The sequence below is a fragment of the Balaenoptera ricei genome, chromosome 6, assembly GCF_028023285.1.
Source record: "Balaenoptera ricei isolate mBalRic1 chromosome 6, mBalRic1.hap2, whole genome shotgun sequence".
NCBI classification, from domain to species: domain Eukaryota; kingdom Metazoa; phylum Chordata; class Mammalia; order Artiodactyla; family Balaenopteridae; genus Balaenoptera; species Balaenoptera ricei.
The window spans coordinates 89144384-89170961 of NC_082644.1; the positions used below are offsets into that span (position 1 = coordinate 89144384).

General features: G+C 39.2%; 1 protein-coding gene across 2 annotated transcripts in view; it reads right to left on the reverse strand.

Moving 5' to 3' along the window:
* Positions 1-3841: 3841 nt before the first annotated feature.
* HEMGN (hemogen) overlaps positions 3842-26578 on the reverse strand; it is a 28875-nt gene continuing 6138 nt past the window's right edge. Inside the window, exons 2-6 of one of the 2 annotated variants that reach the window (XM_059925135.1) lie at positions 21253-21369; positions 13795-13920; positions 12000-12093; positions 6797-7857; positions 3842-4419 (exon numbers count right to left, since the gene is read on the reverse strand). In XM_059925135.1, the coding sequence (XP_059781118.1) occupies positions 6798-7857; positions 12000-12093; positions 13795-13873 (1233 nt within the window). In that variant the 5' untranslated portion in view covers positions 13874-13920; positions 21253-21369 and the 3' untranslated portion in view covers positions 3842-4419; position 6797. The remainder of the gene's footprint in view (positions 4420-6796; positions 7858-11999; positions 12094-13794; positions 13921-21252; positions 21370-26578) is intronic. The other variant, XM_059925134.1, reaches the window with a different exon arrangement.

Below are 26578 nucleotides of genomic sequence, written 5' to 3' on the forward strand. Positions count from 1 at the left end.
GCAGCTCTAAAAAGTTGAGGGCCAACAAGAGTCAGTTTTCATCCCATGCGATGACCAGTTATCCCTGCACCGCTAGCCTAGCCTTTTACCCACTTACTTGTAACGTCATCTCTCTCCTGTGTATTTATCAAGTTTCTCCAAATATATAATTCTACTTCTGAGCATTTTATCCTGTTGCTTCATGGGGGGAGGGGGAACATACTGCCTGCAAAATAAATTATTCAAAACCATAAAACTCCACAGATTGAAAAGCTTCAACAACCATGAAAAGCTGTTCCTAAACCTGTTCATTTGTCATGAACTAATAGACCACTAGCAGAAAGTAACCGTCAGAAGGAGCCAAAGATTTAAAGAGAAGATTATGGGTTTTTGTTTTATGTTTTGACATTTTGCGAAATTCAGCAAACATTTTAATTTATACATGAGAAAAGGAAGTGTTCAAAAGGGTATGCATTTCAAGTTATTGCAGGTTATTTGTGAGAGAATTTCTGCAGGTAAAACATGTTTAAATTTAACCAACAGTAGCGTGTCAGTGTATTTAAAATCATGACAAAAATAGAGAAGATTGTAGGTTTTAAAACAAAAACTTTAAAAATTGATAAAATTCATATACCTACGTGTTCTCTGATAGTTTTTTTCCACGTGAAAATTTGGAAAAGAATACCATTATTCTTTTTCGAGGAGGGAACAATTCTGGGCCGCTGATGAAACAAGAACAAGTTTGAGAACCACTGAGCTCTATACACGTTGTAAAACTGAGGCCGTAATAGCTGCAAATTGCCACTAGATGGGGGTGTTGCTAAAAGTGATAGTCTTGCTTAATTTGTGGACAGACTCCTGTAGAAAATGAGGTATTTTCCCTCCTGGCTTTAGATATCATATATAATGATAATCACACCAAAAATATATTACCAAGTGTGACAAGTTCTGAAATGCAAAGCAGAATTGGAGACACTGATGAAGTAGATTGCTACTTCATTTAAAGGAAAAATTTCTCTTTATGGAAAACAGGAACTTAAATATGTAGCCCTTTCATTATATGATTTGAAGTTTCTATTATCCTGTCTAGAGGATATATGATTATATAAATAACCATTATATACGATTATTTGTAGTTTATGAGACAACCCTTTCTCTGGAGGTAGGACGTAGGAATCTGCCTTAAAAAAAACCCAAATGATTCAAAGCAGGTGGTCATCTGTCTACACTTTGAGAAACACTTCTCAGTGTAATGATTCTTAATCTTTCACTATTTGAGTGAAGGATCCCTTTGAATATCAATTAAAGCTTTGGATCTTCTCACACATCATATTAGATTTAATATCATAAGATTCATGGATTTTAAAGAACAACCATTCTACCCACGAGTGGAGGGTAGCACAAAGTAGGGCTAGATGGATTCTTGCAAAACTTAATTCTATGACATCAAGGCTCTAAGCCAAGAAGAAAACTGGAACATTTTTAGATACACACTGGTGTTTGAATGAGAATAGTGAGAAAGCAGAGTTTGTATGTCTATATAGGGAGTGGGATAAGAAGGCAAGCAGAAAGGGTCCTAAAAGGTAGAAAGAGAAGACCCCTCTTCCTCTAATGTACTATATTTCTTCATATCATCTACTTCCTTATCTCCTTCACCTTTGTGCCCCTGTACATTGTACATATGCAAATCTCGTAAGATTCATCTTAATGAAACACTTTTAGAACTTGATGTTTCAGTTTACTCTTTTTTCTCTAATCTTGACCCACCCTGGCAGGTAAAATTGAGACAAGATTTCCAAAGATTGAAAACCATCACAAAGAACACTGAGGAAGTTAGATGAGACTTTGGGTGAGTACCCATCCTCTCTGCAGTTATTCCCTCATCTGTAAAATAGGAATGATAATCACTGCCCAGCCTATTTCAAAGATTCTTGTGCAGATCAAATTTTAAAAAGTGTATTTGAAAGTACAAGTTCTGAAGTGCCATCCAGATGTAAGGGACTATCATATGGTGTGCTGTCCTCAATATTTACTGTTACTTGAGTAATACAATGGGATATGAGTAATCATTGTTCAATTAACATAGGCTGAGGGCGAAAATTTTATTGTGGGAGAAGGTGTGGCAAATAGGAGGGAAATAGCATTGTAACCTCCCACCATACCAGTGGTCCTCAACCCTAGCTGCACATTAGAATCATCTGGAGAGCCATTAAAATACTCTAAATCAGGGGTCGCCAACCCCCAGGCCATGGACCGGTACTGGTCCTCAGCCTGTTGGGAACCAGGCCGCACAGCAGGAGGTGAGCAGTGGGCAGGCGAGCAAGCAAAGCTTCGTCTGCAGCTCCCCATCGCTCCCCATTGCTCCCATTACCTCCTGAACCATCCCCCACCATCCGTGGAAAAATTGTCTTCCATGAAACCCATCCCTGGTGCCAAAAAGGTTGGGGACCACTGCTCTAAATGCAATGTTGTAGCCTAGATTGGATCCAGAAGCAGAAAAAAGACATTAGCAGAAAAACTAATGAAATCCAAATAATACCTGTAGTTTAGTTAATGGTAATGTACCAATCTTAGTTTCTTAAGTTTTGATAAATGGACCGTGGTTATATGAGATATTAACATTAGGGTAAACTGGGTGAGAGCTATATAGGAACTTCTGTACTATCTTTACAACTTTTATATAATTCTAAAATTATTCCTCAAAAATTATTTAGAGCAAAAAACAATGTAAAAAATAAATATGTCTGGATGTCACCCTAGATAGGTGAATCAGAATCCCTGGGGAGGTGCCTGGGCAACTGTGATTTTGAAATCTTCCCCAGTGGTTCTAATATGTGGTGAGGGTTGAGAACCACTGTTCTACACCATGAATGCTTGAGAGACTGGGATCCTGTCTTGTTCTTCACTCTAGCCTAGTACCTAGCACAGTGCCTATATGGAGAGCTTGCATAGTTGTGCCCTTGCTGAACCATTTGCAGAAATCTCCTTTATTTTGAGTCCTCTGTAATAACAGAAGGAAAACTGAAAACAAACCTCTTCCCCTCAAAAATATTGGGTTGGCCAAAAAGTTCGTTCGGGTTTTTCCGTAACATCTTACGGGGGAAGATTTTCAGACGTCTTCCTGCCCAGAATAGTTTCTACTCCTGCCCCCAGTCTCTCGTCATTTTCAGTTAATCCTGACCATTATCACCAGATAAATATTCTTGAAATACTAAAACTGCCATCTCTTTGTTCAAAAGTCTTACTTAGTTCCCCATTACCTAAGTAAATAATATACTTCTTAGTTAGGCAAGCAAAATTCCATACACTCCAATAATACAATAATTTTCAGCCTGCTAGCCTGCTATTCCACATGGACCCTGCATTAACTGTAGATTGCATGCAGTTCTCTTGAACATGTCTTTAATTCACCCTTCTCTGTGTCACATACAATAATGCTGCTATCCTCACCTATATTACAAATCCTCTCCATCTTTCAAGGCTCCACTCATGTGTAATTTTTTCAGGTCACTCCAGCAAAAAAGTGAGCATTCCCTCTGTTGTATCTTCTAATTCAAATGGCACTAGCATTACTACTTTCTTTTGTAATTATTTGTTTTCTGTTTTATTCCCCCATGAGACTAGATTAAACTCCTAGTAGGCAAGGACTATGTCTTATAGGTCTTCTAACCCTCACAGTGCTTACCATGATGCTGTTCACACAAACACGTGATAATGATTTAATGTACATTTTGCACAATTACAGTGTATAAAAAGTAAAAGTAGAAAATTCAAATACACAACTACATTCATCACTCCAAAATATCTTTGAAGGAGTCCCAGAATAAGAATTGTTAAAATTGTTAAATTGTTAAAAGCCATCTGAAGCCTCAATAAGATTTTGATGCTATTGTTACATTAGTAATTGAACAAAGTTTATAAGAAAACTATATACTTCCTCAAATTTTAATTGTTCAGACTTAAAAATGGGAAAAGGGAGGGCTCAGTAATTTTCCCCTGAAAACAAACATTTATTTGACTAATTATTAAGGGCAGGAAAAATTATTAAGTCTGTTCCCACCACTATCCTCTCCCTAATATACCTACACTTACACATGCGTGCACACGCCTGGGCGTGCACACAGACACACACACACTAGCAGGATGTTGTCTATGTGGTAGAGCCTGAAAAATCACATCAGTTCTCTCTTTCAGATATGGCCTATATATGGGGGAAAAACCACTGTTGAAATATTAATGACTATTGTAGAGATTTCTACCATATGTTGAGAAAAATCACACATATAATGTAGTAAGATGTGAATTTTGTTGGACAACTATGATAGTTGAACATGGTTATAACAAAAGAACTACAAATTTCATTTTCTGGGTGAATCTCTTGAGGAACATTTGGAATTGCTGGTATCTCTGGTTCTTCTGCTTTGGGTTTTTCCTTCATTTCTGTAAAATAAAATAAAATATGAAAATACATTTAATAAATGGTATTGGGATGATTGGCTATCCACTTGGAGAAAAAAACTCTACCTCACACTTTGCACAAAAACAAATCTCAGATGAATTAAAGATTTAAACATTAAGATACAGTAAATGTTGTAGAAACAATAGAATATTCCTTTAATCTTAAGATTATAAAGGCCTTTCTAAGCAGACCACAGACCAGAAGCCATAAGGGAAAAGACTGACAGGTTTGAATCATTAAGAATTAAAATCGTGACAGGTTTGAATAACTAAAAACTAACATTAAAATTTTGTCATATAAATGCCAAACTACTACAAAAAAAGTCAAACCACAAACAACTAGAAAAATATTTGCAACTTATATGTAGGTAAAGATTTAATAACTATTATTTATAGAGATTTTTTAAATCAATCAAAAAGGTAGATATCCCAAATATAAAATGGAACAAGGATTCAAACAGGCAATTCTCAAAAGAAAAATACTGAATTCATAATAATCATAAAAATATGTCTAGCAGCATTAGTCATAAAAAAGTGGGAATTAAAACAATTAGTTTGGTTTTTTTTTAACCTAGCATAATAGGCATAGATTTTTAAAACAATCATATGCAGTGTTGTCAAGGGCATGGGCAACAGGCACTTACATAAATTCTTGGTTTCTGTGTATTGCTACAACATTTTTGGAGGCTAGTCTGACAGAATGTATCCAGACTTTAAATGCTGGTACCCTTTGGCCCAGCAATTCAACTTCTAGGGATTTGTCCAAAGGAAGTAATCAGACCAACTTAAGCTTCCAGTGCCTTAGTTTCCTTATCTATAAAATGAGGATAATATTATTCATCCACTAGGGTTTTTAACACTGAATAAAGTGATTCACATGAAATGTTTAATACAGTGTCTGGCAGATAGAAAGTGCCAAATAAATGTTAGTTAAATAAATGTTACTTCCAATGATGTTCATTGAACATTGTTGTAATAGTAAAACCTGGCAGTAATCTAAGTGTTCATCATTATAGGGATTGGTTGAATAAATTATTGTACGTATAATACTGTACAATTGTTACAAAAGATGTCATTAAGATGGCCACAATATATATTGTATGTGAAAAAAAAGCAGGTTATAAAATGGAATGTATTGGATTGATACCATCTCATTTGTTAAAACAAAACAAAAACTTAACCTTGGGGATCAGAGATAGGAGATGGTATTATAGGGGACTTTTACTCTACAGTCACTTATATATTGCTTTAATTTATTATAATAAACATTTATAATTTATTACTATGACAATTTCACAATCAGCAAAAAGGTAGATATTTCCACTTGTTTGGTAAGACAAAGCCCAAAACAAAATAAGCATTAATTAATTGCCCATCTTAACCTTTCTGGGTTTAAAATGAAACTCTTAGAATTGGGCACTGTGTTGATTAGAGCTGCTTCTCCATCAGGGGACTCCTGTCAGTACAAGTAGTGCTTCATATGTCTGCTTTTACTGTAATTTTTTAAAAGGTATTTCCTCAAAACCTGTATTACTTGGAATACAGTAACCCCAGGTTTTTGTTGCACTCATATTTTAGGAGAAAGAGAAAATAAGCTACCAAAGGGATTTCTTTAGAACACAATTCCCTGGGGATAGCTATTGTCTGCTAGACAGCCCATTTCTTATACTGTGTACAGTAGTGCACAAAGAGAATCAAGGCTCTCAGTTATGTCCCTGAGACAAGTCAAACTGAAGAAATGTCACATTATTTCTTAAATGCTATGCAGAGGAGAAAGCTTTTCAGGAGCAAATATTTAAATAGAAAGGGTTTGGGGTAAGCCTGGTAAGTCCTACAAGAACAAGCTCCCTATTACCAGGATCATATTTTATGCCTTTGTATCTCCCTCGGTAGCTTGTACCATGAATTTACTTACCTTTAGTTTGCCAGGAAATTTTAATTTTCTAGAAAAACCTTTATTCACCAAGTTATCTTGTTAATCTAAATGTAATTGTCCTTTAAAATATTTTGCACATAATTCACTCTATATGGGGTTCATTTTTCTTCACTGGCTAAAGCTTCCCAAAATGGATAGTATGCACAAGTACCCACTATACACACTTATAGTTTCAATGATTTTCTTTTAATTATATGGTAATATACCAAACAGATATTGGTTGAATGAAAAAACATTTTTCACTTGAAACTAGCCAAAGACATTGATGATACCCATTGAGATAACTGGGATAACCCAGGATTGTCAAAGAAAGCAATAAATCACCGCTCCAAGGGAGATAAACCCATCTGGTGCTCTGATTATGAACAGGGAACACAAATAAGTGGCATGTCACTAGCTTGACCCCAATAAAAAAGACCCTACCTCAAGGAAAAATATAAACATCCTTAGCATCTTCCTGGTGTGCTTTAGGATCCTGGTCTTGGGGCCCACCTCTTTCTTGGTACAGTTCTGGAAAGCATTCTTCAGGCACATCCTTATCTTTATATGTCTTAGTAGAGAGGTCTTCAGGCCCAGGTGTTTCTTGGTATATTTCAGGTGCATAGTCTTCAGGCCCAGCTGTTTCTTGGTATATTTCAGGTGAATATTCTTCAGACCCAGGTGTTTCTTGGTATATTTCAGGTGAATATTTTTCAGGAGCAGGTGTTTCTTGGATTGTTTTATGAGAGGCGGCTTTAGACACAGCAATTTCTTTATATGTTTTATGAGAAAAGTGTTCAGTTTCAACTGTTTCTTGGTATGTTTTTATAGAAAGCTCTTTAGGCACAGCTATTTCTTGTGTTTTAGGAACAAAGTTTTCAGTCTCAGCTATTCCATGACCTAGTTCAGAATTGTGTTCCTCAGGTTCAGCTCTTTTTTGGTATGTTTCAAGAGTGTAGCCTTTAGGCACATCTGGTTTGGGGTATGCTTCAAGAGGGCATCCTTCCAGGTCAGCTATATCATCAGATGTTTTAGAAGAAAGGGCTTTGGCTGCAGCAGTTTCTTGGCACATTTTAAGAGAGAGGTCTTCAGGTTGAGCCATATCATGGCACATTTTGGAAGGATGGTCTTGAAATACAGCTATTTCTTGGCACATTTTAGAAGAGAGGTCTTCAGATTCAGCCATATCTTGGCGTATTTCAGAAGGGTGGTTTTGTACTGCTGTTTCTTGGTATTCAGAAGAATTTTCCTGATGGATAATGCTTTCTTGACCTATTTCAGAAAAATGTTTCTTGGGTACAACTCTTTGCGTGGAGGCTACCGGCAGGAGAGCTTCGGTCACACACCTGGGTGGTTCAGTTTCTTTCTCTGTAGGTGCTGGTGCTTTCTCCATCATTTCCTTTTCTAATTGTGACACAGGCTCCACCTTCGTTTCTGTATTTTGTTGTCTCTTTCTGCCTCTTTCACTTCTTTTTCCTGTTCTCTGCCGCTTGTGTTTTTTCTCTCTATAGAGAAATCAGAATTAGTGTCAGCAACAGGGCTCCAGAATTCAATTATACATTTGGTAATAACAGTCCCAGGACTCCCACTGCCTTGTTGCACGACCTTGAACAAGTCACTTAATCTCTCTCTGGGCCTCAGTCTCCTTGTTTGTAAAATGAAGAAGCAGTTCTAGATGCTCTCAATTGTCAGGAGAGGAAATGATCCTCAGGACTTTTTGTCTTTGATGCCTTGCTCAACAGGAACATTCTTGGTGAGTGTAGCGTTTGTGTGTGTGTGTGTGTGTGTGCACGCGTTTGAGAGCATATACTTAAAGTTTGGTTATGGAAAATGTATCGTTGATGTTATAAATTAATAGACTGGCATTCTTGTTTATATACTAGTCTCTTTGGGTTTAGTCTATGTGAATTCATTTCTCTATACCCTGGGTAAACTGATATGATTGTGTTCCTAGATCTGCAATGCAGGCCTGCTCCTCACCTGTGCAGCCTGCAGGTGAATGATGTATATGGCTTGCTTATTTAATACAGTGTCTTGTGTAAAGCAGGCTAAGTGGCCAAAACTGGGTCCAAAGCTCCAAAGCTGCAAAAACACTTCCTTGAGGTAAAGCAGCTTGGTGGAAAGGCATGAGTGGTCATATTATACCTACTCTGAACCAATAGCTAAAGATCTAGAAGATGAAAGGATATGCATGGGTATTGCAACCAATGACAAATTGTTAGGTACTGCAAATATAACCAAATACAGATGGCTAACATAGACGGACTTGGGGGAAGAAAAAGATACTATAAATAAGCATTTCATCATTTTTCTAAACCTATTGAAATTCTGTTTTATGCTACCTGCCCCGTGGAGCCTTCTCCAACAGACCACAGGGCTGAAATGTTCTCCCTGCTTACCACTCCTATAGGATTTATTATGAGGATTATGCTTAAAGTAAAGAACATAGGCTGCCTCATCCTGTAGTTATTTCTGGAGAAACCCTATTTCTTTTAGTAAACAAGACAGTCTTTGGAGATAAGACCAGTGTTTTTTACACCTATGCAGTGCTCGCAGTTCCTTGTACACTTAAAAAATGTATACCCTATTCTACTTTTGTGTGTTTGAAATTTTCCATAATTAAATTTTTTTAAAGGTTGTCTCATCAAAACCAGTTTGAAGTCAATATAAAAAAGGTACATATTGTAATAGTACAGTTTAAAATAAATATTAAAAATAATATAGAAGGTAAAAATGATATGGTACCTCAGCATTTGGAAGTTTAATTCCAAGTAACCAAGGTAACAAGATAAATTATAAAGTCCTTATTGTCAGATTTTAAAAAGATGATGTATGTGAATTCTTCAGGCAACATTATTATCCTAGAAATTAAATCCTAAATAATTTGTTATGTAGATCTCTATATGAGGGAAATCTGAGTAATGTTCCATGTTCTTCCTGGTAGTTTCCCAAAAGATACAAATATATCTGTGTGGCCTAAAATTTAATCTGTACTCTGTCACTTATCAGCTATGTGATCATGGGCAAGTCACTTAAACTCTCTATGCCTTGGTTTCTTCACAGGTAAAATGGAGTAAATAGTATCTGCCCAACCTCATGTGGTTGTTCTAAGAATTGCATGTAATAACTTATATGAATGAATCATCCAGATAGAAACTAGTACTCTTATATTAATATCGGAAATATATATATATATATGGTGCTTCCTATATGCCAGGCACTGTTTTAAGTAATTTACTTATTCTGTTATCTCATATAGTCTTCACATCAACTTATGAGGTAGATACTATTATTATCTCCATTTTGCAGATGAGAAAACTGAAGCACAGAGAGGTTGAATAACTTGTCCAAGGTGAAATGGCTAAGAAGTGAGGGAGCCACTCTTCAAATCTAGTCATCTAGCCATCTGTCTTTAGCAGCCGGGCTCTTAACTATTACACTCTACCGCTTCTCTCTGGAACTAAGGTTTCACTGTGTAGAATGTTGTAGTGAGGACAGCCCTCAGTAGTATAGATATGTGTCACAACAGCAAGGCCGGCCAGCTGCCAAGAGGCTCACCAAGGTTCCACCTACTCCAGTGACTTCTTCAGCCTTGCCCCCCCCCAAACCAATGAGCACAGAAGCCCAATTCTATGAGTATACTGAAACCAGCTCCATTTCTAGGGTCAGAGCTCATCAACCAGCTCAAAGAGATTGATACGTAAACCTCAAGACCAATTTTTAAATGAACAGTGAGAAATGCAAAGTCACAATGCTTGGGCTAACAAACGAATACACTCTCTCTGTAGCAAGTACTTGGGAAGGCAAGTAATGATCAGAAGATTGCTTGGTGAGTAAGGAATTAGGGGAACTAATTGGGTGTTCTTCAACAGAGTCACCTGCCAGAGGACTTGAGTACAGAAGTTTCTGCTATAACATATATGCATTCCTGAAAAACCTCACTTTCTGCAAAATCATGCACTAAAAGTGCCAGTGCTTATTGGGAAAAAATAAAGTTGGGGCAAATGACTCAAATCCTATGCAACTTTTTAACACTAGCATAAACAGTAATTGGGACAGGGGAGAGATAACTTGGATAGTCCAGACAGGCAGCTTACTATGGCTGGAGGCTGCCTCGGGGATGGTAAAAATGCACAAAAGCAACAGTGTAAATGCAGGCTTTCAGTGCTGAGATCATGCAAATAAGGGTGCTCTGAGCCAGCAGGGCTGCCGCTAAGTTGAGCACAGGAGGAAGTGCAACCTGCTATATGTGGAGATCTTTGCAAAGCTACCAATGTCCTTCTCTGGGGAAGAAGCCCCGGATGCAGGCTGAAAAGGATCCTGTCTATACAGCAGCCAAGCTGAAGGCTTTTTCCTTTCCTGTGAAGGTTTTAACTCTATTCCCACTATTCTGGCTTCTTTTGAGTAGGAAAAATTATGAACTAACACAACTTCCACATTATACTGACATCATTCTCCTATTTACCAATCATATGTGAGCTAACTGGTGTTGTAGAAACATGTGTTGCTGCAGAACAGACGATACTCAGTCCACAGTGGGAATAGGTACTTAAAACATCTGTACTGTAAGTTTTTTTAAAAAATGATGCCTAGAAAAATGTATACCTATGTTTTTTGGGGTTTTTTTTCACAAAGCAGAGCCCGGCCCTATGAAAAATGTATACCTATGTTATTTTTACCATTGAAGGAAACATTTTTACAGTAAAAGAAGAAATACACACCTAAATCTTAATCAAAAAAATTTTAAAGAAGAAGAGTGCTTAGATCAGTGGTTCTCAACTGGGAGCATTTTACCTCCTCTCCCCTGACCCCAGGAGACATTTAACAAGGTCTGGAGACATTTTTGGTTGTCACGATGGGGAGGGGAGAGTCCTGTGGATTTCTAGAGGCCAGTGATGCTGCTAAACATCTTCAATGCACAGGACAGCCTCCCACACAAAGAAGTCTCCTACCCACAGCATTAACAACACCAGCGTTGAGAAACCCTGGCTCAGATGGATGCTGTACTTTGGCTCCTTGGGCTCCCCTCTTCTATTTCCAAGCAGGCAATACCTCTGTTTTCACAGTTATATTCTAAATGGTGCAGTTAGATGCCGCCTAATTTATAGTCATGTTCATGTACTCCCTTCCTGAGATTACATACAGCTGACTTTGGACAGTTAGGAACTCTCAAACTCTTCCATCACTCATTTACAGACAGTGCTTTGGTTTACTCCATGGAGAGTTAACTACACTCATTCAAGAAGAATTTCACTAATAGAAAGCTTGGAGAACAAGCTTGGGGGTCTTCTCAATGCTGTCTCCCGCTCCCAACAGATACTTCTATGGTTATATTACTAGGGTGGTTGAACACCAGGCCTCTCTACAATATACATAATTTGATCACCTGGTACTGTAATTAAAAGAGACCATAAATAAGATTCTGTTCCCATCACTTTACTAGATGGGTGACTTTAGGCAAGAGATTTAACCTTCAGAGACTTGGTTTCTTCTTTTTTTCTTTTTTTTGTAAAATAAGGATAACAGCTCCTAATTTATGGGATTTTTGGAAAGATGAAATATAGTGTGTTAAAGTGCTCAGCACCACTTGACAAGTAGCATATGCTAGATAAATATCAGTTCCTTTCCCCTTGCAGCAATACCATACCCAAATTGCCATTGTGAAGTTTGCTTTTCTTGTGCTTCAGCTTTTCTTTTTCTGAGTTGCTCTCTGTTTCTTAAATTCCGAGTTCCAATGACTTCTGTAGGATCAAAATGAAAGTTATGGGAGATAGTGATGAATTGTGGCATTAACAGGAAAAGAGTCCTATAGAAAAATGGTAGAATCCCTTTACTGGGTGTGTAAGTTTTTCTCCTAGCCTTTTGAGGACAAGAACTATATCTTATTTATTCTTGTGCCTCTGAAGAATGCCTGGGAGCAAACATTCGGTCAACATTTTTTAAATGAAAAGGTCAGTATTTGTACATAAGTGTGCTACCAACCTATTAATTTTTTCAAAATAGTGTACATATTGTACAAACATAAAAGAAAAAAATCAGCCATGTTCTGCCATCCTATAACCTGTTTTCATTTTATTCCTCGCATTCATCTAGTCCCTATATTAAAGTTGTAATGATGGCATACCACAGTTTTATCATTTATTAACCTGATACATCAAAAATATATTCCATCATCTCGTCCTCATAATTATAACTTTAGCAGCTACATGATACTTAATCAAGTTGATGTATTCTCATTTATCCACTCATTCCACTCGTATTGAACATTTAGGTTTTTGCCAGTTATTTTTTTTGCCATTGTAGAGCAAATTATAATAAATATTTCATGTACACAGCTTTTTTTCTTTTGTATATTTTTCCTTTGGATGATGTTTCTCCAAGTTCTTTGGAATATTAAAGTTATTATCAAGAAAGGTTCTGTTGCCATCCAAGTTTGTGAAAAGTTAACATTGGGTCTTTGATGTAGAACTTCTTAGAGACTATAGAATGATTTCAAATTTGCACCGGGACCCCCTAAAAGAGAAAATGCCCCTTGGACCATGGCACCTTTTGTTTTTAAGACAGAAGTCCTTAATGGTGAACTTGGACGGGGGAAAATTATACTTTTATTTTTACCAATCTTTAATTTAAATGACCATTTCCTTCCATTATGAACGTAGGTAACAAACCACGGTAGCTTTAGCAGTGTGTGATTTTGTCACAAAAAGAAATTACAGATTTTCTTCATATAACGTTACAGTTATTGCAGATACCTTAAAATATCATTTATTTGATTTGATACAGTGGTAATTAGATCCACCACTGGATCTTGTTATTTAATGCATCTATAAATAAGCACACATATTATTATATCATAGTTTTTTATTTTGATAACTTATCTTAATATAATTGCTTCCTTTATAATCCTATGTATTGAATTTTATGTATTTAGACTTCTTAGTCTAAGAAGGGGTCTAGAGGTTCATCAGAATGCCAAAGGGATCCATGGCATTAAAAAGTTTTAAATCACTGCCTCAAGGCCTAGGGTTCTGCAAAGGCAGCAAAAATGCTGCTTTAGGATAGATCCAAAAACTAAGATTAGTGAGTCAAAAGAACTGCTACTTATTGCCAGATCCCTTTCCAAAAGTTTCACTATATTTATGCTACCAAAGAAGTATATGGTTGTATTTGTTTTACCACAACTATCTGGTATTGGGTATTTTCGTTATCTTTCATTTATATATATTATTAATAATTTATTTATTATTTCCTTGTGTTTCTCTGGCTTATTAGAATCTTAGTGCTAGAAGGCACCTCAGAAAGTTATATAGCCCCAATTCTTCCTTTCTAATATATGAACGTATCCAATTATGCACCTTTTTTGCCAGAGCCATAAAAAGAGGAAAATAATCATAGTCCAATCCTTCCCAACAGCCACTACCTCTTAAGGTCTCTTTCATTACCTGGAACATGGTTCTCTTCTTGATGAGAATCAGGTGTCTGATGGAGCATCAAGTGAGACTGGTCCTTTCCCAAATCCATCTTGCTGCAATACCTTCCTGCTGTTTGGTCTGACTTCCACAAGAACCCTTTTTTAAAATGTCAAAAGTAACTAACAGTTAAAAACACACACATATCCGAGTTCACTTGACACTTGATTTCCTGCCTAAAAGTTTTATCTAGCTGGACCACAGCTGCTGGCTACTTCTACTTTCTTTATCATACTGAACAGGTGTGAGCAGGGGGCACAGCTGGTGCTATGTCCTCCTCCACCACAGTGGCTAGTTATACAAGCAGCCCTGCAGCCACAGGCTGGTACGTCACAGCCTCCGGTATGGCAGTCATTTGGCTCTACTAAGAAGTGCCTGAGTCCGATGTTCCTTTTTACATACAGAGGTGGCATAGTATATGAAGAACACCAAGTCTAGCACCTAACCAGCTCGATGTCCTTGAACAAATCACTTCCCCTTTTCGTGACTATCCTTCCTCATTTGCAAAGTGGGTGAATAATTCCTGACTTGCCCACCTCACACAGTTCTCGTGAAAGTGAATATTATGAATGTGAAAATTATGAAGATGCGAAATTAATCTTATATTGTTTTCCTGCATGTGGCATTTTTTCATCTTAACCTGATGCAAAGTAATGGAAAGTCTTGCTGTTAGACGTAGATAATAGACATAAAGAACTAAATGAGGAATTCAAAGCAAATTTGAACCCTCTTATGCTCACCTGATCATTCACAAGTGACTCAAGATAACTAGTGAAATCCACTGTGACTCATCCAGGGAAGGTCAAAAAGCATTTCTTAATGAAAATATCAGCACATTATGTCACAGAAATTAAGTTGAAACCAAGGGAATAACCCATCTTCAATCGGTCACCCGATTTGTGAAGGCAAAGAGGCACAGAGGATCAGGATTGTTCACCAAGGAAAGGGACACTGACCACCTCCTATTACAGGCAAAAGGTCTGTGAGATACAGGGTTAACACTGTATCTGGAGTCAGATACTGAAGTGAAGAGAGTTTGAATTCCAGTGTTGCCACATTCCCTAATTCAGTCACCTTAGGCCACTTAGTCTTGGAGCCAGTTTACCTACCTACAATATGGGACAATATTGGTATGTACCTCATGAGGTTATTGGGATGACTGAATCAAATAATGCATTTCATATGTGCCTGTCATATTGAATACATGGTGCCTAGCATATTCAACCTGCTTAGTAAGGGTTAGCTGCTGTTATTAGTAATAATAAGTGACAAGATTTTGGTAAGTCAAGTCACAGTTTAAATGCACTAAAGAAACTCAGAGAAAACCTGAAGGGAATCCTTTATAAAGAGAAAACCTTTATAATGTGAATAGATGCCCTCTACTTCCATAGACTCTTAAGGCATTAGCATCTCCTCCTAAACCATCTAGTCCCTCCCCCTATTTTATACACAGAGAAATTGAGAACCAAGGAGGGGAAAGATTTACCTGCCCCAAATTTTCTTACTTACTGGTGGCACCACATCTTACTGATTATAAGATGGGTCATCTTGTTATGCTTGATCTTGCCTGGGTATGAAAATGTATGTGTGATGTGAACATATGAGAGAAGAAGGTTTTTCAAACACACTGAAAAATATTGAGAACTATATAACAAGCACTCAAGGGCTTACCACCAAAACTTAATGTGGTATTTAATTACTAGATCCTAAGCTCTAGCTTTAAGTTTCTCGGTTCCCCAGTCTTTCTCGTAAGTTAATCTCTACCTAAAAGTTCAGATAACTCCAGGGAGTCCCTATTCCGAGAAGTCTTATAGGGAATGGAAAGTGTAACTTGCAATTTATCTCATGATAATTTTTGGATTTTCAGATACAGGGTTTTAAAAACTCAAATACAAACTAAAGTAGCTTTGAAAATTATAAAACAGGAGTGTTTTATAATTTAAACTGGCATTTTAAATTAGTCGCTTTATTTGATATGTTTTAATTCTTACTGATCAGGTTATTTCTTATGATAATGAAATAAGATAACCTTTTAGAATACTTCTAGGACACCTTACAGAAGATGCAGAATTACTTCTTAAACACAATTATCCTTAAAGCTCATAAGACCCAGTTCAACGATTCAGCAAACCTTACTGAATGCCTCCTCTGTGCCATGTACTGAGCAAGGCTGTCAGACTACAAAGGTGGACGAAGGTGGACAGATGTTAGTCCCTGAGTTCTGTGTACTGTAGGCCCATAGAGATATGCACATCTTTATTGGAGGGAGATAATATTTAGACCCTTTACACCCTGCTGCAGCCTGCCTAAGCTGTTTCCACCCCATGTTCTGATATCTAAGAGCAGAATGTGGAGGGACTATATGAGGGTGGGATCTCAAGTTAACAGTAATTAGGGAGCAATATTGGGTGGAGGGGGCAGGTGGAGGGAGTTTGGGGCAAACTAGATTGGAAGTCAGGCAAGGTGTCTCTGGTGTGATAAGCAGGCCACAGCAGGAACTTGTCTGGGACAAAAATAGCCAGTCAGTAAATTTACAAGCCATAGTTCATTACCCTTTCCCTCCATAGTGAAGTCTAGAGTCGTTAGCAGTATGTGAGATGTTAGGCATTAAAGGCCGGATATTTTTAACAAAAGCTGCCTTGTTCTAGAGTTATTTGCATATATACATGATACCTCTCTCTAGGCCACAAACCCTTTGAGGGTGGTTACCACTCCTGATTCACCTTTCTATCCCCACAGTATAATCTAGGAGGAGGCTTAGCCCAGAGCAGTCCCCATAAACGCTCTCACTCCTGTATGCAGGGCCAGCCTCATGGGTGTGCAGGCTGTGAACGTACTTTATACACTCAGAGGGGCTGATGCTGCTGTTACTTAGTAATACCATCATCTGTTCCAGAGCTCTTTCTACTGTCATTCACTGGCACTGACCTCTGTGCTGAAGATATAGCAGTTAGGATTTCCCTGGTGGCGCAGTGGTTAAGAATCCGCCTGCCAATGCAGGAGACACGGGTTTGAGCCCTGGTCCGGGAAGATCCCACATGCTGCGGAGCAGCTAAGCCCGTGCGCCACAACTACTGAGCCTGCGCTCTAGAGCCCGCGAGCCACAACTACTGAGCCCACGTGCCACAACTACTGAAACCCACGTGCCTACAGCCCGTGCTCCGCAACAAGAGAAGCCACCGCAATGAGAAGCCCACACACCACAACAAAGAGTAGCCCCGGCTCACCGCAACTAGAGAAAGACCGCGCAGCAATGAAGACCCAATGCAGCCATAAATTAATTAATTAATTTTTTGAAAAGAAGAAAGAAAAGTGAGCATGGAATGATAGGATAAGGAACAAGGGGGGAAAGTTGATGGTGGTTGCTATTTTAAACAGGGCGACAGTTGTTCAGGACTGAAGGAGGTGAGGGGCCAGTCAGGCTGCCATCTGGGAGGGCACTGTAGGCAGAGAGGCACTGGCAAATGGCCTGAGGTGAGGAAGTGGTAGGAGGTGGGTTCAGAGAGGTAGCTTATTGCCCGTTGTAGGGGTGTCTACTCTGATTGAGATGGATAGTCATGGGATGGTTTTGAACAGAGGATTGATGCCATCTGACTTTTTTTAATTTTTGGCCATGCTGCTTGGCATGCGGGATCTTAGTTCCCCAACCAGGGATCAAACCTGCGCCCGCTGCAGTGGAAGCATGAAGTCTTAACCACTGGACCTCCAAGGAAGTCCCTGGCATATTTTTCAAGGATTATCCTACATAAGGAACAGACCATGGGGACAGGGGAGGAGGTGGAAGCAGGGAGACCAGTTAGAAGGATCCTGCAGAATCCAGATGATTAAGGCTTGAACTGTGATGGGAGTGATGAAGAAGTGGTCAGACTCTGGAGTAGCTTACAGACTGGATATGCAGTGAGTGATAAATAATCAAAGACTATGACAAGGGTTTTGGTCTGAGCAACTGGAAAGATGGAGGTACCATTAACAGACAAAGAAGACTGGGAGGAGCAGGCTTGCAGGAGATGATCAGGAGTTTAGTTTTGGACATGCAAATAGATTAGGGAAAAAACAGCAAAGGAGCAGCCAGTGAGGCAGAGAATAGCGAGGAAAGTGTAGTGTTCTGGAAGTCAAGAGGAAAAAATGTTTCAAGGAGGAGGGAGTGATCAACCGTGTCAAATTTTGCTAATAGGTAGATAGAAGGAGGATTGAGAATTTTCCTAACAATTTCTTTCCTAAGAATTTAATTAATTATGGACTGAAGCCCAGAAATGTTAAGTGACTTGGCCAAGGACATACAGGCAGGGCCAGCAACATAATTTGCAGGGCCCAGTCCAAAATGAAAATACAGAGCTCCTCCTTCAAAAACTATTAAGAATTTCAAGACAGTTACAGCAGAATATCAGAATGTCAAACCGATCACAGGGCCACTTTCACAAGTGCTTCCCTGAATCTTTGCAGCAAACTTATAAAATAGCTATTAGTATCCTCATTTTTCAGATCAAGGCACTGGTGCTCAGAGTGTAAAGTGATTTTACTAGGGTCACAGAGCTAGACTGGTAGTTTGAGTATGAAACCTGAGCCTGCAGCCTCCAATTCTGGCCTTCTTCCTACTAGACCAAACTAGATATTGAGGGAGAGAATTGCTTTCCTGCCTCCTGACCCATCTGGAGCACATTTAAGTAAGTATTGAGGCCTTGTTCATGCATTTCAGAGGCCTGGTTGAACTGGGCAGATGTGGGAGGGAGGGAAACACATTGCTAAGAACTTCTGCCCTGGGGCTCTTTATGATGGGGGTGAAAAGGGAGCACTGGATACTATTCAGTGAGAAACTTGACCTAATAAAAGTGCCCCAAAACTGATGTAGTGGGCTTCCCTGGTGGCGCAGTGGTTGAGAACCTGCCTGCCGATGCAGGGGATGCGGGTTCGAGCCCTGGTCTGGGAGGATCCCACATGCCACGGAGCGACTAGGCCCGTGAGCCACAGCTACTGAGCCTGCGCGTCTGGAGCCTGTGCTCCGCAACAAGAGAGGCCACGACAGTGAGAGGCCCGCGCACTGCAATGAAGAGTGGCCCCCGCTCGCCGCAACTAGAGAAAGCCCTCGCACAGAAACGAAGACCCAACACAGCCAAGAATGAATAAATAAATAAATAATAATTTAAAAAAAAAAAAAAAAAACTGATGTAGTTTTAGGCCATATTGATAGAATTATAGAAAAGAGGGCGATCACTTTGCTACTCTTTGGTTTATCATCCCATACATGGAGTGTTATGCTGTGAAGACCGTGTGAATGGAATTTGAAAACGTGTAGAAAAAAAGAGCAAGGGATTTGGGACTCTACCATTTCCTGGCTGTGTAATTTGGGGGAAAATCGCTCAATTCTTTCTGATTCTCAGTTTCTTCCCTTATAAAACAGAGAAAAAGTAATACCTCCCAGGGATTCTGGGAGGATAAAAGAGATCATGAGAGCTTTCTATAAAATGAAAAGCACTGTGTAGATAGACATGCCATAAACTCGGGTAGTGTTAATAGTATTATTAGAAGTGTTCTAATGATGCACCTGGGCATTGTCCTGGAGTGCATTTGGGTGGAAAAGTCAAGAAAGGGAAGCTATCATACACTTTTTTTTCTTGGTGTTCTTTCCTTGCTAAAATACTTTTTCAAACCTTTTAAATTCTTTTCAAGGAGTTGATCATGCTTTGTTTTCCTTAGTGGAGAAGGAGAGTTTCTGGTTTCCCTCTCTCTCACAGCCTGTTGATGCATGATAAATAAGTTCTGTCTCTGCTGAAACAGATGCTACTGTACACATACAGATAACACGGTCTATGACTTTAGAATGGCTGTAACCTGACTTTCAATTTACTTTGTTCCAAAGTCCCTCCTCCGGCCTCCTCCACCAATATTGCTTTCTATTTCTTAATGAATAGACAATAAGCATCTCTGAATAAACATTGATGTGTGGTCATTTATCTGGGGAAGAACAAGTCTGCTCCCACCTTGAGCCCCCATCACATCTCTGTCCTCACATTCCTGAACTTCCGGAACTAACAGTGTACTCTCAAGTCAACTGCTTCCTTTCCCCACATAACTTCTTCCTTCCTTTGCATCCACAATCTAGTTTTCTCTTCCACATATTGTTCTCTCATAAGTCAGCAATGATTTCCTAATGGCCAAGTCCAGTGGTCCCTTCTCACTTCGCTCTCTCTGTGACTTCACTGTAGCTCACGATTCCTCTGAGCACTTACGTTGCTGTGTTCTTGGCTTCTATGGTAATGTGTTCTTCATCCCTCCTTCCTCCCCCTCTTCCTCCTCCACACACTTCTCTCTCTTTTTTTTTTAAAATTTATTTATTTATTTATTTATTTTTGGCGTGTTGGGTCTTTGTTTCTGTGCAAGGGCTTTCTCTAGTTGCGGCGAGCGGGGGCCACTCTTCATCGCGGTGCGCGGGCCTCTCACTGTCGCGGCCTCTCTTGTTGCGGAGCACAGGCTCCAGACGCGCAGGCTCAGTAGTTGTGGCTCACAGGCCTAGTTGCTCCGCGGCATGTGGGATTTTCCCAGACCAGGGCTCGAACCCGTGTCCCCTTCATTGGCAGGCAGATTCTCAACCACGAGGGAAGCCCCCCACACACTTCTCTTTTACTCCTCTAGCTATGAGAAGTACTTCCCAAGGATGACTCCTCTGTGTCTTTTCTCTCTCACACTTAGACAGACAATCCAACTCTATACCTTTAGCTATTACCTTTATGCAGATATCTTCTAAATAATTACCAGTCTGAGTTGTAAGATCACATTTTCAAGTGTCTCTTGAATATCATTCTTTACCTGAATATCCCACTGCACCTTAAACTTAGCATAGCAAAAAGCAAATATATCTTCCCCCTAAAACCAGTCTCTCCTACACTTTATTTCTGCCATTCTTAACTATTCTACTATAGAAGAGCAGCACCTTGTTCCTGGCCATCCAGTTCTAATTGGCAATCCAATTCAGAATTGTCTTTGCCTCTGCCTCCACCTCCTCTCTTTGCTTCTCACATCCAGTTGGACACAGTTCTGAGTTTATTCTTCCCAATATCCCACATGCTCATTCCCTCTTTTCCTTTCCCATACCATCATCCCAGAGGGGGACCTCGACTTCTCATTGGAAGTATTGGAGAAGCTTCCTAAGTGGTTTATTTGCTTCTGTCTCCCCTCACCTTCCCCAGATTGTCCTGCACAAACAGCCAGAACATTCCCCATAAAACTGGCTCAGAACTGGTCTCTACCCTGTTTAGAATCCCGTAAAGTCTCAGTATTATGTGTAGAATAAAGACTAAATTTGTCAGCCTGGCATTTAAAGCTAACTTCCCAATCTTATCCCCCATTACTTTCCTGAAAATACCCAATGTTCCAATCAAATAGTGCCACTTGCCCTCCCTGTTTGGCTTTGATTCTTTCTAACACCCACAGTACCTTTATTCACACCTCCTTGCTGTTCAGTACTCTTCACTTGTGTCTGCCCATCCAGATGGTGAGTGCCCGCATCACAAAGCCTTTGGTGATGATGATGATGATGATATATTAGCTACTCTACAAACACATAATAGGTACCTGACATGTTACAAACATTATCTCATTTAGTTCTTCTAACTAATATTATCCCCATTTCACTGATAAGGAAATTAAGGTTTAAAGAAGTTAGGTTACATCCCAAGGTCACATAAGCTCATAGGCGCCATAGTTAGAGCTCAAAACCAAAGCAGTCTGACTCTAAGGTTCACAGATTTAACCATTCTTTTCTACTACCTTTTCCTACATAGAGGTGATCTCTCCTTTTTGAGCTATAGTGTCACTTGATCTGAGCCTCTTGTATGATAAATATCACATAATATTTATTTTATTGTTCACATGTACACATCTTTTCTATAATGTTCATTCAGCAAACATTTACTGAACATTTATTTCTTGCCAGCCCCTTTACTAAGAATTGGAGACATAGAGAAGAATCAAACAGGAGTCATTTCCTCCAAGGAACTCAGTCTAATTGAGGGTGATAGACAATAAGTAAATCTGAATTTAGAATATAATACAGTATGATAATTTTAACATCAGTATTTCCAAATGTTCTAAGAGTAGAGGTGGAGTGTTTAATTCTGCTGTCATAGAAGTGAAAAGATAAAGATATTATATTGTGTATCCTCTAGCTATAATCCTCTTTATTCATAACTGCCTTGGAATGACTCTGCATTGGTCAACAAGTAGAATCGGAAAAATGATGAGGCTCTATGTGTGTAATAGTATTATGTGTTTTTTTCACTTTACAATAGTGTTAAGCTTTTCCCCTTTTATTAATTTCACAGAAATAATAATAATAGCCAATATTTATTGAGCACCTGCTTATCATATTCCAGGCGGTCTTCTAAGTACTTTATATATGATCGTTCATTTAGTCTTTACAACAGCTTTTAAGGTAGGTATTACTAATATCCCTATTTTGTAGATGAAGAAACTGAAGCACAGGTATTGAACCTGGGCCCTAAGTCAAACATCTGGTAAGTGGCAAAGCTGGGTGGTTTGGATCTAGGAGGCAATATCTTAACCACCTTGCTCTCCTGCCTCTCAGTTCTACTTCTTTCATATTTAATAAAATAAGGCAGCAATATATATTCTTTTTTGATCCTCTCTCCCTCCTTTCTTTCTCATTTCCCTCTCCCTCATCCTCTCCCTCTTTCTGCAATTTGTTGACTATCTAATCTGTGTCCCAAAGTGTGTAGGGTGCTGGGAATATAAAGGCAAATAGGAAAAACAGCATACATAGAAAGTTAAGGGAACACAGAGGAGGGACATCTAACCAAGATGAAGAGATGAGGTCAAAGCAGTCTTACTGGAATAGGTGATCTCGAGCTTAATTTTGAGGGTGAATAGGAATTAACTACTATGATACAACCAGGCTCAGAGGAACAAACACAGGCTCCAGAGTCAGATCTAAGTTCATTCAAATCAGGTTCTGTGTGGCCAGGATCTTCCACCCTCAATTCCCTCATATATGGAATGGGTATTATAACACCTACCTTTCATGACTATTATGAGAATTAAGAATGATGACTATTGGAAAGAATCTGGCACATAGCAGACCTTACTGCTCTGGCTGTCATTATGATTGTTCATAATCTCAATAACAATAAGTGAAATAGAACTGCTAAATAAAAAACTAAGCAAGGCATGAGAGTTATTTTATAGATAAGGAGATCCAGAGGGGGCCAATGTCACACAGGCCTAGTGGCAGCTGGAACCGGAATCCAGATCCTCTGAGAGTTCTGTCATTTTCCTTTACCTGCCTGCTATTCTGAACTCTTCTGTCTACAAGTCAATCTACCTTATCTCCTGGTTTGATGAAGTATTTCCCAAACTTTCCAATTGTTACATTCTCTCTTCATGATTTTTGCCACATTCTTGTAATAACATCTTCTGTATTATTATTTACTTAATGTTTTCCTTCAAATAAACTTATTTTTCCTAAAAGTATTTAAAATGGAAATTTTATATCACCAATGTAAGTAGAAAACCAACAATATCACCTGTGAAATCACAGGTTTGTGGTATAACAAATTATAATTCTTCTAAGGTACATTAAAATAAATACTGAACTATTAAAGTAAAAGATGTTTCATCTGAAATTATCTGCACTGCCCCAAGTGGAATGAATGCATATCACATCTTGGGAAATGCTGGCCTATGTAATTAATCAGTGAATTCTTTTCATTTCACAGAATTTCTAGATCATGTCCAAATTATCCTAAAGCCAAACTGCCCTTTGCAGGAACTGTTTTATAATTCAAAAGGGACAGAGCAAAAGACTCGATTCATTCCCTGGCCTGCCACTGACCCACTGTTATTCATATCAGCTACTCTCCACAGGGTCTCTATTTGAATGCTAACCTCTCCTATTTTTGCTCTTTATTCACTCCTTGGAGTTTTAGCTACTCTGGCATAGAATATGTACTAGAACCTAACATGATGCTTTAGTCTTATTAATTTGGAAACTTCAACTCCCTGCTTCCAGCAGATTCTATCCCCTGGGCTTGAAGTTTAGAGTTAGCATAACCTAGATGAGTCCCTGCCCAAAAGTGAACACTGCTGAAGAATTGCAGCCTTCCAAATGGTTCCGTGCCAGTGCTGAATGTTATATTATACGTTCAAGTAAATGGTCGTCATCTGAACCAGTTGAGGTAGAGATGACTCTGGCTAGAACTCTGCCACTAGGTGGACGTAAAAGGCAATTGCACCATTCTCACCTGTCAACTAGGTCTTGAGCTTTGGTTCCAGCACTTTCCCTTGGAGGCAGCCTGCCTTGCTCCCTAATTCTCTGACACTCTCCGTTCCCCCTCCCTGCAAGTCCTTCTCTGGGTGAGTTCACATCGGGGATGTTTGCATACCAAACACTTAGCTAATTGATATTCTGTCACAATCTGTTCAACAAATGTTAGGCTTTCTTGTATTTTGGGTTTGTGCGTGGTGTGTGTGTGTGTGTGTGTGTGTGTGTGTGTGTTTTAGTGACACTTTGGTTGTATTTTTAGCCAGAGAGAAGAGAAGGAGTTACTTTAGCAGGCAGAAAATGTATTGTCAGGTCTTTCTTCCCTGGAATTCTCCTAAGTGTCTGTGAGCACCTTTAACAGATGGAGCTCAGTATGCGATCAGATCTGATTTCATCAGCATATGTCCTGGGCAAGTTCAATGTGAGGATGAAGACTTCCTTTGTGCTTCTTTGTGTTCTGTATTGTCACCCTTTATTGTTAGCATTCTCATCTCATTTTAGGGAAGCCAGAGTTGCTCAGCTGTGATAGATACCTGTGTGGGAGTCATGTAGCAAAGTCTGATGTTCCACTGGAAGAAAAGAGGGTGCAGGTCTGCCCCAGCGCTTTGTAATGAGCCCTCCCCTCCCCATCAGCAACAAGCACATCTATTCTTAAGTGTCAGAATGTTCTTGGTAATCAAGAGAGAAATTAAAACAAACCCAGACAGAATTGCCATCTTCAGAGATGCCAGCAATACACAGAATTACCCATAATCCTTCTATCTGATGGGCTTGGTCTTCTTGATGAAAATAAAATAGGATGTTACATGTTATTACTGCCATAGCCTTCATTATTAAAATGGGATACTATGCTTCACTTCTCAGGAAACACTAATAGGAGCAATTATCACCCTGAAGAGTGTGTGGTGCAGCAGATAGAGCCTGGACTCCTGGATCAGAAGATAAGTAGGGTATCTATTTCCACAGAGCTGCTATTAACTTCTGTTTCTACCCAGTTCAGATGGGTGTACAATACTTTGTGCTCATGCAAAGAGACTGAACAGAATTATCAGGCAGAATTTAAATAACTTGGTCCATCCAACCAAGACAGATTTTCCTTTCTAGAAAATCCTACTCCTACCCTGATCTATGGAAAACTCCATTCCCATATCCTACTACCAAATATGATACCCACATGGATTCAGTCATCTCTCTGAGGAGGAATGAGTAGAATGAAACTTCACTAATCCAGTCAATTCAATTCCCCTTTAATGGGAAATTAAGATCTCAATAAGACACAACAGTTCTGCTTTCTAGTCTTATATAGAAATTATGCCTTTAGCTCTAAATCCTAGTTATCTCTGACAGAGGACGTGAACAATTGATCAAGTAATAGAGTTGCTACAGTATAGGGAGTAGGAGTGGAAAGAATAGATTGATGAGTAGGTGATACAATAAGTAAGTAATGGGCTTGAGACTTTCTACTAAGTCAGACAGCCATGCTTGACTGGGCAGGAGAGCTATTTGTTTTGTAAATTACTTGCAAACTGGTAATTGTACTTTATGGAGTTAAGTGAACCTGGGACACAGTAAACACTAAATTTCATAGAATTTCACTGCTGGAAGAAATCTTTAATGTCATCTAGTCAAATTTCCCAAGAGATATCTGAAAGCCCTGTGTGGACTCAATTTACTAGAAAATGTTTCTGATTTCAAAAATTTTATTAAAGAAAACCCCACAGAGGGACTTCCTGGTGGCGCAGTGGTTAAGAATCCACCTGCCAATGCAGGGGAACACAGGTTCTTCCTGGTCCGGGAAGATCCCACGTGGCGCGGAGCAACTAAGCCCGCGAGCCACAACTATTGAGCCTGCGTACTACAACTACTGAAGCCCACGCTCCTAGAGCCCGTGCTCTGCAGCAAGAGAAGCCCGCGCACCGCAACGAAGAGTAGCCCCCGCTTGCCTCAACTAGAGAAAGCCTATGTGCAGCAACGAAGACCCAACGCAGCCAAAAATAAATAAATAAATAGTTTAAAACCCACAGAAATTTTTACAAGTAACCCCATATGTTATAGTTCTGATTATTACTTCACAACCCTGGGAAAGTCACTTCATTTTTGTGGGCCTTTGCTCAAAACATGACCTTGGGCAAGTCACTTCACCTCTCTGGATATTAGTTTCCTTATCTATAAATAACCCCAGCTCTGTCTTGCCTGCCCCTCAAGGTGGATAACAGGCTCAAGAAGATGATAAAAGTGGAAGGTTTTGGTAACCACAGGGTATGCTGTACTTTCTAAAACATAAGAAGTGTTGCTACCAGCTCCTACATTCCCCTCCAGCGACATCCCCATGCTAAGCAAGAGTAGCAATGTTTCATCCCTCTCCATTCTATTAAGATGTTTCTCCCCCTTGCCCATAATTCTCCCCCATAGAATTACCCACAGATGGGTCCCTACAGGAACATTCTCCAACGGGTCCTGTGTTTTTTTCATGAAAGACAAGGA